This window comes from Indicator indicator, chromosome 21 (assembly GCF_027791375.1).
Source record: "Indicator indicator isolate 239-I01 chromosome 21, UM_Iind_1.1, whole genome shotgun sequence".
Taxonomy (NCBI): Eukaryota; Metazoa; Chordata; class Aves; order Piciformes; family Indicatoridae; genus Indicator; species Indicator indicator.
Genome location: NC_072030.1, coordinates 773,363 through 784,811, shown reverse-complemented (window position 1 = coordinate 784,811; position 11,449 = coordinate 773,363). Strand labels below are relative to the sequence as shown.

The window sequence follows — 11,449 nt, the reverse complement described above, 5'->3', positions numbered from 1 at the left end:
GGCACCTCCTGCAGCTTACAGAGTTAAAGAATCCCAGAATGGCTGGAAGGGAGCTCCAAAGCTCATCCAGTCCAATCCCCTGCACTCAGCAGGGACATCCTCCACTAGATCAGGTTGCCCAGAGCCCTCTCCAGCCTCACCTTCAAGATCTCCAGGCATGGGGCCTCAACCACCTCCCTGGGCAACCTGTTGCAGTGTTCCAGCAGCCTCCTGGTGCAGAACTTGTTCCTCACATCCAATCTCAATCTGCTCTGCTCTAGTTTGAAGCCATTGCCCCTGGTCCTGCCTTTGCCAACAGCCTCTCTCCAAGCTTAGAATCTACTTATGAAGGTAAGGTAGCACTTCCAGCACAATGAAGGCCAGAAGCAGCTCCTCTTTTACCCTGCAGATAGAAGGAAGACTGAAGAACAGCAAGTGGGCTGGTTTTAAGTGCTTTATATTTATTATAAAGTATTAATAATTGCATGTATGGTAAATGATTCTCTAAAACTTAGAGAATAAGCCAAGAGCTTTTATTTTTAACAGGTTCTATTAGACAATGAACTGCTGCCCAGGTGGGCAGCTGCCTGGAACAGGATCTGCTCTACACACAGGAGAGGGTAGACTTAGATGTTTATTCTTTATCATACAGTGTTAGAAAGCACAAAGAACATTCAAAAGAAATAAGCTCCCCCAACCCTGCAGAGGTGGGCAGGGATCAGACTCAGGTTTCAATGTACACAGTCTTGCTCCCCACAAGATGCTCCACTCCTCTGGCTCTCTGGAACGTGAGGAAGGTGGAAGGAAAGCACCTCCCAAGCCATGTGAGCCCTGGGTGGGCAGGACAGTCCTTTGCTGACCTGTTCTCCACAGGCTTGGGCTCTTTACAGCCAGCCACTGTGGCAACAGGAGAGGTGTGCTGCAAGCACAGGTGGCTGCCACTGCCCACACAGGTATCTGGGGAGCAATTCAAGGCACTCTTCCCAGTGCTGCCAGCCCACAGAACCCTTGTGCAGGACGGAGCATTGTAAGAGACAACCAGGCTGGGCTAAAAAAAAATTTAAAAAACCCAACAACCAACAAAAGCATGTTCTTGAAGGACAGGGAATGAGAAACTCCTTCAGAAGGTCCAGTTCCAACTTCATTCACACTTGCCAGGCACACCAGTTGAGAGAAACATTCATGTGTGTGGGGGTGACCCTTGCCAGCACTCTGCTTCCAGGGGTTCAGTTGCTCTCTGGGCCAAGTGGTCTACCTTAGCAGCAGCTTTGGAGATAGTGTTCAAGGGGCATGTTGAGCCTAATCTCACAGTAAGGTTTGAAGCCTACTTCACAGCTTTAGCAGTTGTCTCCTTTGCTTTTGAGAGGTGTCCAAAATGAATCATCTCTACCACCACCCCCCAGCTGTACTCACAGTAACACTGTTTGCTCTGATGCAGGTGGTACTGACACTTGGTTGGAAGCTTGCCCCAGAATGCAAAACACCTTCTAGAGCAAAAACAACAAAACAAAAGAGTTAAAGATATTGCACTGCTGGAGTTGAACTTTTGCCTCCCAGGCTCACTCCAAGTGTTTAGGAAACTGTAAATGAGTCCTTTCTGACCAGTCCCCAGTACTGTACAACTGCATTCCAAGGGTCTGGAGTTACAGTAGCCTAAGCACAGTGTCAGTTCTGTCCAGCTGCCCTCTTCACACAGTGACCAACAGGCTGCCCCTCCACGGTCAGACCTTCAGCTTCCTCTTCTGATCAAAGTAGGCATCAAACCTGGACTGTGCATACTCCTGGGGAGAGAAGGGACACTCAGCACAGGGACCAGCTGCCTCAGGGTGGGGGAAGCAGAAGGAAGCTGTCAGCTGTGTTACCACCCCCAGTGCAGCAGCTCCCTGCAGTAATGAGCTCTGCTCAGGCAGGACAGCCTGGACAGCCCCTCCAGGGGTGTCTGGCCTCAGAACATTTCCTCCAGCCCCAACCCCATCAGCACTGCCAGCATGTCATTAAAAACAGCAACTGCACTGCAAAGGAGGATTTCTGCAAGGCTCCCTGCAGGGTACCAGTACCTGCAAGTTAGCTCAGCACACTCACATGTACCAAGAGTTGGACTGACCCAGGAAGAAGTTCTTCACCCTGAGGGTGGGGAGAGACTGGCACAGGTTGCCCAGGGAGGCTGTGGCTGCCTCCTGCCTGGAGGTGCTCCAGGCCAGGCTGGATGAGGCCCTGAGCAAGCTGGGCTGGTGGGAGGTGTCCCTGCCCATGGCAGGGGGTTGGAATTGGATGAGCTTTGAGGTCCCTTCCAACCCAACCCACTCTGCTCTCCCAGCACAAGTTCCCTGCCCTGGCTGATGCTGCACACTGCACACCTCCTGCTGTCACCCCTGCACTCTGCCTGCCCAGGTCCCAGTTCACACCTGCTGCCTGCCAGCTTCCCCAGCTCCCCTCCTGCACGGGACCTCCCCTGCAGAGCACCATACCCCTGCACAGCCTGACACAAGGCTGGAGTTTCTCTAGCCAGCAGGTTCCCCTTTTAGATGCTCTTTACATGAAGAAAAGAGCACAAACTGGTAACAAACTCATTTTCAGGGGCCTGACTCCACTTTGAAGGTGCAGGTGCTGCGAGAGGCCATTTCAGTGCCTTGCTAATACTGCAGCCCAGGTTACTCAGGAGCAGGCTCTCCTGGTTACACCAAATGACTCTTGAACAACTTACCAGGTAGCCAAACTCAATGGAGGAGATCTTTGCTTGTATGATAGACCAGAGGCCCCAGAAGAAGTGTGATGCAAGGGCAAACCTGAAAGGACAAAGCTGTGTTTACTGAAATCCCCAGCTCAGACACAACACCTTGATTCCACACCCAGTGTGGGGATGCCCAAACCAAGTATGGTATCATAAATCCCCTCCCCTGCCCAGACAGCAGTGTTTTGTCTGCCCCTCTCATTGTGCACACCACAGAACTGACACTGACCATGGACAGGCTGCAGAGCTGGCCCCAAGCCAAACTTAAAAGTTCAGCAAGGCCAAGGTCCTGCACTTGGGGCAGGGCAATCCCAAGCACAAATCCAGGGTGGGTGAGGAGTGGCTGAGAGCAGCCTGCAGGAGAAGGCCTTGGGGGTGTCAGGTGGTGACAAACTGCCCAGGAGCCAGCAGTGGTCCCTGGCAGCCCAGCAGGCAGCTGTGTGCTGAGCTGCATCCAGAGCAGGGAGAGCAGCAGCACAGGGAGGGGATTCTGCCCCTCTGCTCTGCTCTGCTCACACCCCACCTGCAGCACTGCCTCCACTGCTGGGGCCCCCAGCACAAGAGGGACCTGGAGCTGCTGCAGAGGGTCCAGAGGAGGCCACCAAGATGAGCAGAGGCTGCAGAACCTCCCCTGTGGGGCCAGGCTGGGGGAGTTGGGGCTGTTGAGCCTGGAGAAGAGAAGGCTCCAGGGAGACCTCAGAGCAGCTTCCAGTACCTGAAAGGGCTCCAGGAGAGCTGGGGAGGGACTTTGGACAAGGGCTGGGAGTGCCAGGATGAGGGACAATGGCTTGGAGCTGGGAGAGGGGAGATTGAGAGTGGAGAGGAGGAAGAAATTGTTGAGAGTGAGGGTGGGGAGAGACTGGCACAGGTTGCCCAGGGAGGCTGTGGCTGCCTCCTGCCTGGAGGTGTTCCAGGCCAGGCTGGATGAGGCCCTGAGCAAGCTGGGCTGGGGGGAGGTGTCCCTGCCCATGGCAGGCGGTAGGAGTAGATGAGCTTTAAGGTCCCTTCCAACCAGCAACCCTTTCTATGAACCTCTGAAGAGATCAATCTCTTATCTCTCTTGGCTGAAGTTTCTCCAGGCAGTGAGGCACACAAGTGCAGATATCACCTTGGAAGTTCCAAGGCAGTTCAGAGGATAAGTTACCTGTTAACTTCTATTAAGACCTCCTCTTCTAGCTTGGACTTCTCTTCATTGCTCAGGTTTTCAAAGCCATGGTGGAATGCAGACAGGTAACTGGAGATGAAATGAAGCTAGAAGGCAAACAAAACAGTCACAACTCTCTCTCAGGGCATGTCTGCTACTTCCAGCACTGGACAGGCCTTCCAATGAGCTGTCATTTATTCACTCCAGACACTGACAGTGCTGGCAGATGCATGCTGGTTCTAAGTGCTTGGAAGCCTAGCTTAAGAGAAGCCATAACACTAGGACAGGCTGTGACACTTGGACACTGCCAACTGATGTCCCAGCTGCAGCCCACAGGTGCTGCAGAGCTCCATGGCACTCAGTCCTGAGTCACTAGGATGTGATTTTTACAGCAAAGTTAGTCAGAATTACAAGAAGGACCTAAGGAAGTTGTGGAATTGAGGTTTAGGGACAGAATAACTGGAATTGGAGCAGAGAGTTGAAGATTCAGAGGCTGGACATGTTTCTCTGTGCCCAATAACAAACAGCCACTCCTGGCTCATGCCTTAGGTGCCTACCTGCTGCTTCTTTGAAGGGTACTTCAGAGCAGTGGCTTTGAAGAAGGGATACTTCTCATATGTGTAGTCATACATCCACTCACAGAAGTGATTTCCAATGTCAAACCCTCTGGAAAAGAACAGATGAAGCACCTCAGTGTTTGCAGACCAGCAGCCTCCTTTGGCTTAAGCAAAGCACAAATCTGGTTTTAAAGTGTGAGGCTGCTTGCAACTTGCTGCTGGTTTGCTACAGGAAGCAGATGAGTGGAACAAAGCCTCCTTGCAAGTCCAAAGCAGCACAGGTGGGCAGCTGGGAATGAAGGCTGCCAGCCCCCTGAAAACTCTGCTCTGTGCTCCCAAGGTTTGTACCACTGGAGACAGCAAACACTTAAGCACACAGCAGAGCTCAGCACCAGGCAGGCACCCCTGGGTTGGGTTGGAAGGGAGCTCAAAGCTCATCCAGCTCCAACCCCCTGCCATGGGCAGGAACACCTCCCACCAGCCCAGCTTGCTCAGGGCCTCATCCAGCCTGGCCTTGAACACCTCCAGGCAGGAGGCAGCCACAGCCTCCCTGGGCAACCTGTGCCAGTCTCTCCCCACCCTCACTCTCAACAATTTCTTCCTTCCTCTTCTTGTGCTGGGGCCCCAGCAGTGGAGGCAGTGCTGCAGGTGGGGTGTGAGCAGAGCAGAGCAGAGGGGCAGAATCCCCTCCCTGTGCTGCTGCTCTCCCTGCTCTGGATGCAGCTCAGCACACAGCTGCCTGCTGGGCTGCCAGGGACCACTGCTGGCTCCTGGGGACTTTGTCACCTCCAAGGCCTTCTCCTGCAGGCTGCTGTCAGACCCGCCTCAGCCAGCCTGGATTTGTGCTGGGGATTGCTCTGCCCAAGGTGCAGGACCAGCTGTGATGAGAGTGCAGCAGCTGCTCTGACTGCAGCATGCAGAGCTTCCTGCTGAGGAGGAAGCAAAGGCTTTACCTGTAGTTGTAGCTGCTGTATTCAAAGTCAATGAGCATCAGCTTCTGGTTCTCTGAGTCCTCTCTGCCTTCCAGAAGCAAGACATTACCTGGCAATGTTAAGGTAAGACAGGACTGAGGAGAAGCTGCAGAAGACAGCACTGTAGCCAAAGAAGCCCTGCTCAGATGATCCCAGTTCCCCCTCACATCCCTGCAGGGTGACAGCAAAAGCCACACTGCAGCTCACAGAGTGGCAGGGGTTGGAAGGGACCTCTGGAGCTCATCCAGTCCAGCCCCCTGCCAGAGCAGGGCACCCAGGGCAGGGCACACAGAACACAGCCAGGGGGGGTTGGAAAGTCTCCAGAGCAGGAGACTCCACAACCTCTCTGGGCAGCCTGCTCCAGGCTCTGGCACCCTCACAGGGACAAAGTTTTCCCTCCTGTTCCTGTGGCACCTCCTCTGCTCCAGCTCACCCCCAGTGCCCCTTGTGCTGTCCTTGGCCATCCCTGAGCAGAGCCTGGCTCCAGCCCTGCACATCTTTATCCCCAGCCATGAGGGCAGCCCTCAGGCTCCTCTGATCCAAGCCCCAGCTCCCTCAGCTGTCCTCACAACAGCCATGGAACACCAGCAGCTCACCTTCTTGACAGTCATTGTGGCAAAACACAACTGGGGATGGAGTAGCTTCAAGCATGTCTCTAGAAAACAGCAAGAGAGGAGCTTGTAAGTCACAAATGACCAAGTTCAGAGACACTTCCAAGTACAGGATGGATTTTGTTGCAGGAATTGGAGGCTCTGTTTGCTTGCATCTAATCAATTAGGAGCCCAAGATGAGGACAAAGCTGGACTGTATTGCTCAGCAAGTCAGAGCAGCAATTGATCCTATCAGTTTGCAGTCATGTGAGACTCAGGCTGGTTACAGGAGCAGGAACAATCCTCAGCTCAAGAAGTAAAATGCCTCCAGGGGTAGCACTGTGTAACGTACTCAGACAAGTGTGCAAGTTCAGAGCCAAAGTGCACAAGGGGGAAGATAAGGGCAGAGAAAAAGCCTACCTTAGATTCTTCATTTCCTGGGGCAGATTGTAAGCAAGGAGTTTGTTCAGCTTCCTGGTTTGGGATTCTCTGGTGAACTTAATCCTCAGCACTTGATTTAGGTACCTGTTACAGACAGAAGCACCAGGACAGTGGTTGTGGCAGGAAGGGTATCAGGCTGCCCTCCCTGAGAGAGCATTGAAACCAAACATCTAGGAAGTGTTACTGATCAGAGTCTCAGAGTGGGCTGGGTTGGAAGGGAGCTCAAAGCTCATCCAGCCCCAAGCCCCTGCCATGGGCAGGGACACCTCCCACCAGCACAGCTTGCTCAGGGCCTCATCCAGCCTGGCCTGGACACCTCCAGGCAGGAGGCAGCCACAGCCTCCCTGGGCAACCTGTGCCAGTCTCTCCCCACCCTCACTGGAAAGAATTTCTCCCTAATCTCCAATCTCTATCTGCCCTTCAAGGCAGATTAAGTTCCTCAAGTAACTACACAGCAGCCTGAGTCCAGTGTGAGCTGCTGCTGCTCTCAAGGAGCTGCTCCTGAACACTACAGCAGGCCACCTTTTTCCACACTTTAGTGCATACCCTCAAATCATAGAATGGTTTGGTTTGGAAGGGAGCCTCCAAAGGTCACCTTGTCCAAGCCCCCTGCAGGCAGCAGAGACATCCTCCACTAGATCAGGTTGCCCAGAGCCTTGACCTCCAGGAATGGGACTTCACCTCCCTGGGCAGCCTGTTCCAGTGTCTCCCCAGCCTCACTGTGCACAACTTCCTCCTGAGCTCCAACCTAACTCTGCCCTGCTCCAGTTCCAAACCATTGCCCCTGGGCCTATCCCCACAGCCCCTCCTGAACAGTCCCTCCCCAGCCTCCCTGAAGGTCACCTGAAGATATTGAAATGCAGCTTTAAGGTCTCCCTGGAGCCTTCTTTTCTCCAGGCTGAACACCCCCAGCTCCCTCAGCCTGGCCCCACAGGGAAGGTTCTGCAGCCTCTGCTCATCTTTGTGGCCTCCCCTGGCCCCCCTCCCATCAGGTCCCTGTCCCTCTTGTGTTGAGAGCTCCCCAGCTGGACACAGTGCTCCAGGGGAGCTCTTACCAGAGCACAGCAAACTTACTTCTCCATTGTTCCAAAGAGCCACTTAGGTTCTTTGTTAAAAGGCATTTTCATGCCATGAAACCTTGCCATCTTCTCAGCTATTTCAGCAGATATGTCAGGCAAGCTCAGCTCTTCAGTGCTCAGCTTCCTGCTCTGTAAGAAAACACAGACAAAATGATGAACCACAATCACAGCTTCACAGATTGCTCTGGGCTGGAAGGGACCCTGGAGGGGCAGCCTCTCCAACCCTCCTCTTGCATCAAGCTCTGTAATACCACATCAAATCTTAGCACACAACTCAAGCCATGCCAAATGGACTTGGAGAAGTCCTCCCTTTGGAAGGGCTGGGCCAGCCAGCCAAGCCTCCTCAGGACTTAATCAGTTCTCCTCTAGATGAAGGCCTGGGGAGTATCACATCTCACACCAGGAATATCTTCAAGCAGCTTGGGTATAAATATTTCAGGGCATCAAAAGCATCTGCTCTTGTTGCTGCTAAAGGGAAGTGTTATTCCATGGCTGCCAAGGCTATGTTTGGTATCTAACAGCCTTTTTATCTTCATTTATTAGACCCTGCTACAGCTGAAGAGATTTTAGATCTCTCTGCCTGGCAAGAGCTATAATTGGGCTCTCCACCACACACTCCAAGGGTATCCAATTACAGCCAGCAACTACTGCAGGCTGCCAAGTATGCCATTCCCACAGCCCTGCTTCTCTGGGCAGCCCAGAGACCTTCTTGTCATGACCAATTAAACCAGGCAGCAGCAGCAGCCCCCAGCAGAGCAGCACTTACAGGGATGAACTCCTCCAGCCGTCCTTGGGGAAAGATTCCATACAGCTTGGGGCCAAGAGCTCTCTCTGCCAGGATGGCAAACATAACACTTTCCAGAACCATGGCTTCTGCCCCCTGCAACAGACAACACAGGAAAGCATCACCTGAGGCTTGCACCCAGCTGAACTGAGCTGAGCAGTTATGCTGCTGCAGAGTGAGACACTGCAGGGCTGGCTTGAAGAGACTCAGAACCTCACTGATCGAGAGTTACCAGAGTGGGTTGGGAGCAGCCCTGAAGGAAAAGGCTTTGGGGGTGTTGGGTGCTGAGCAGCTGCCCAGGAGCCAGCAGTGCCCTCCTGCAGCCCAGCAGGCAGCTGTGTGCTGGGCTGCAGCCAGAGCAGTGTGGGCAGCAATCTATGGCTTCAGGGGCTGAGCAGGAGGGGCTGAGCAGGAGGGGCTGAGCAGGAGGGGCTGAGCAGGAGGGGCTGAGCACTGAGTCCACACTTTGAAGGAATGGAGACACTCCTCCACCAAGCCTTGCTGGAAGTGTCCACTTCCCACTGGTTCTGAGTGCGCTCTGAATCCCATATTCAAGCAGGAGAGGGAATTTGTCTCCTTTCTATGCCAGTCTGACCTGAGCCAGTTGTTCGTTCATTCATTTGTGTGATTTACCACAGCTTGGTAGAACTGGGTGCAGAGTGGGCTGAGAGAAGCCCTGAAGGGAAAGCCTTGGGGGTGTTGGGTGCTGAGTAGCTCCCCAGGAGCCAGCAGTGCCCTCCTGCAGCCCAGCAGGCAGCTGTGTGCTGGGCTGCAGCCAGAGGAGTGTGGGCAGCAGGGCAGCAGAGGGGATTCTGCCCCTGGGCTCTGCTCTGCTCACAGCTCACCTCCAATCCTGCCTCCAGCTCTGCTGTCCCCAGCAGCAGAAGGACACAGAGCTGCAGGAGAGAGTCCAGAGGAGGCCACAAAGATGCTCCAAGGGCTGGAGCAGCTCTGCTGTGAGCACAGGCTGAGGGAGCTGGGGGTGTGCAGCCTGCAGAAGAGAAGGCTCCAGGGGGACCTGAGAGCTGCCTGCCAGGACCTGAAGGGATCCTGCAGGAAGGCTGCAGAGAGACTTTTGCTGAGGGTGTCTGGAGCCAGGCCAAGGAGGAATGGTTTGAAGCTGAGGCAGAGCAGGGTTAGAGTGGAGCTGAGGAAGAAGTTCTTCAGAGTGAGGGTGGTGAGACTCTGGCACAGGTTGCTCAGGGAGGCTGTGGCTGCCTCCTGCCTGGAGGTGTTGAAGGCCAGGCTGGATGAGGCCCTGAGCAAGCTGGGCTGGTGGGAGGTGTCCCTGCCCATGGCAGGGGCTTGGGGCTGGATGCTCTCTGAGGTCCCTTCCAACCTAAACCCTTCTGTGGTTCTTGACTAACACCAGCTCACAGCTAGCATGGGAGCAACCCAAATATTTTGCACTCCTGTCTGAAGCTGGGGAGGAAAAATTCATTGCCTCACAGGTCCTGTTGGTGTGCCAGGGCACAGGAAAGCTACACCAAACCCAAAACAGCCTCTGCTGCTCCCAGCCTGCTCCTTTCCTGAAGGGGATGATCCTCCAGCACAGCAACTCTCAATGTTATCCTTGGCTGTCTGGACACACTTGGAGCACTGCCTCACACTGAGGTGATGGTAGGGACCAACTCCATTCACCAGGTGGTCCTGCAGAAGCCTGACTTGGGAGTGGCTGCCATGAAGCATTTGGGTTTTTTAGGTCTTTCTGGTGGTGGTTTTTTTTTTTTTTTAAATAGTTTTAGGTTGCTTGTTGGAAGGGCTGGGGGGGGGTTTAGTTGGTTGGTGTGGTTGGGGGTTGTGGTGGGGGTTTGGTTGGTTTGGTTGTGGGGGGTTGTTGGTAATTGGAGCCAGTGGTTGGCTGGGGGCTTTGGGTGGTTGGTTTGGGGGCTGGGGGCCTTGGGTGGCTGCCTCGGGGGTTTTGAGTGGTTGGCTTAGGAGCTGGAGGCTTTGGTTGATTTGATTTTTTTGGGGTGTTTTTTTTGTTTGTTTTCTTTGCTTGACTTTGGTTGGCTGGTTGTAAACCAAGCCCTGCTAAGGCCCCTCTCCATGTGTATGAAGCCTCTTTTCTGCCTCCGAGCAGCACTTTTCTCCCAGGCTGTCCTTGCAGCAGTGAGCTCAGTCTGTAGCACCAGCAGGCAGCTCTAACAGCACTAGAAACAGGTCCCAGAGACCCAGCTCCAACCACCCAAGCAGAGCTGTCCTGAAGGGCAAGAGCAGCTTGTAGGCAAACCCAGAAGCCAGAGGGTAAGTCACTAATTCCTGTGACGTCAACCAGCAATCAGCTGTGCTCAAATCCTACAGGTCTGCCAAGCCTCTGCCTGCTTCTGAGCAACTCAAAGCTTGACCCATGCCAGAGAAGCTTAAGAGCTGAGCACAGAGCAATGGAGCCAAGCTCGCAGGCATTTCAGTGGCACTGCAGTCACTGCAGGCTCAGACAGGGAGCACTCCAGGCAGTCCTGGTGACAAATTATTTGGATTACTGGCCAAAACCCTGGTTTTCTGACAGCTTCAAGAAGTTCTAGCAGCTCAAAGCGTTCAAACTCTGTTCTGAAGCATTCATTTCCATAAGGAGACATCAAGTGAGAGTTTAAGACACTTGCATCCACTGGTTTTCCATCTCAGCTCCTCCAAGCAGAACTAAAATATGAGGCCTGGTCTGGTAGCAGGGATGGAGATAGATGATCTTCAGAGTCTCTTCCAAGTCAAACCACTCTCTGAAGGAACAAATCCATGAATGTCATTTTAAGCCCTTCATGCTCAGCACCACAGATCTGAACTCTTCACTACCACTCTGCAGCCTGATGCACCAAGAAGCAAATGAGATCCAGGTTACTGGGTGTCCATCACTGCCCATGGATGTCCAGCCCATCAGTGGCCAACACTGGATTTGTCTGAGGTCCTACAGTCCAGTAGCAGCAGTTCTGTTGGCTGTCAGCTCCTCACAGACCCACAGAATCACTCAGCTTGGAACAGAGCCTCAGGATCACCAAGTCCAGCAAGGCTTGGGGACTACACCACCTCCCTGGGCAGCACATTCCAGTGCCTGACCACTCTTGATGGGGAAAATTTCTTCCTGCTGTCCAGTCTAAACCTACCCAGAGCCAGCCTGAGGCTGTTCCCTCTTGTTCTGTCACTAATTACCTGTGAGCAGAGACCAGCACCAACCTCTC

General features: G+C 53.7%; 1 protein-coding gene across 4 annotated transcripts in view; it reads right to left on the bottom strand.

Annotated features, from left to right (window-relative positions):
• Window positions 1-477: 477 nt before the first annotated feature.
• CHKA (choline kinase alpha) overlaps window positions 478-11,449 on the bottom strand; it is a 32,978-nt gene continuing 22,006 nt past the window's right edge. For 3 of the 4 annotated variants that reach the window (XM_054390293.1, XM_054390294.1, XM_054390295.1), the window contains 9 exons: window positions 8,259-8,372; window positions 7,488-7,621; window positions 6,393-6,497; window positions 5,979-6,037; window positions 5,365-5,452; window positions 4,412-4,520; window positions 3,855-3,961; window positions 2,684-2,765; window positions 478-1,760 (listed from right to left, as the gene is read on the bottom strand). In XM_054390293.1, the coding sequence (XP_054246268.1) occupies window positions 1,701-1,760; window positions 2,684-2,765; window positions 3,855-3,961; window positions 4,412-4,520; window positions 5,365-5,452; window positions 5,979-6,037; window positions 6,393-6,497; window positions 7,488-7,621; window positions 8,259-8,372 (858 nt within the window). In that variant the 3' untranslated portion in view covers window positions 478-1,700. The remainder of the gene's footprint in view (window positions 1,761-2,683; window positions 2,766-3,854; window positions 3,962-4,411; window positions 4,521-5,364; window positions 5,453-5,978; window positions 6,038-6,392; window positions 6,498-7,487; window positions 7,622-8,258; window positions 8,373-11,449) is intronic. The other variant, XM_054390296.1, reaches the window with a different exon arrangement.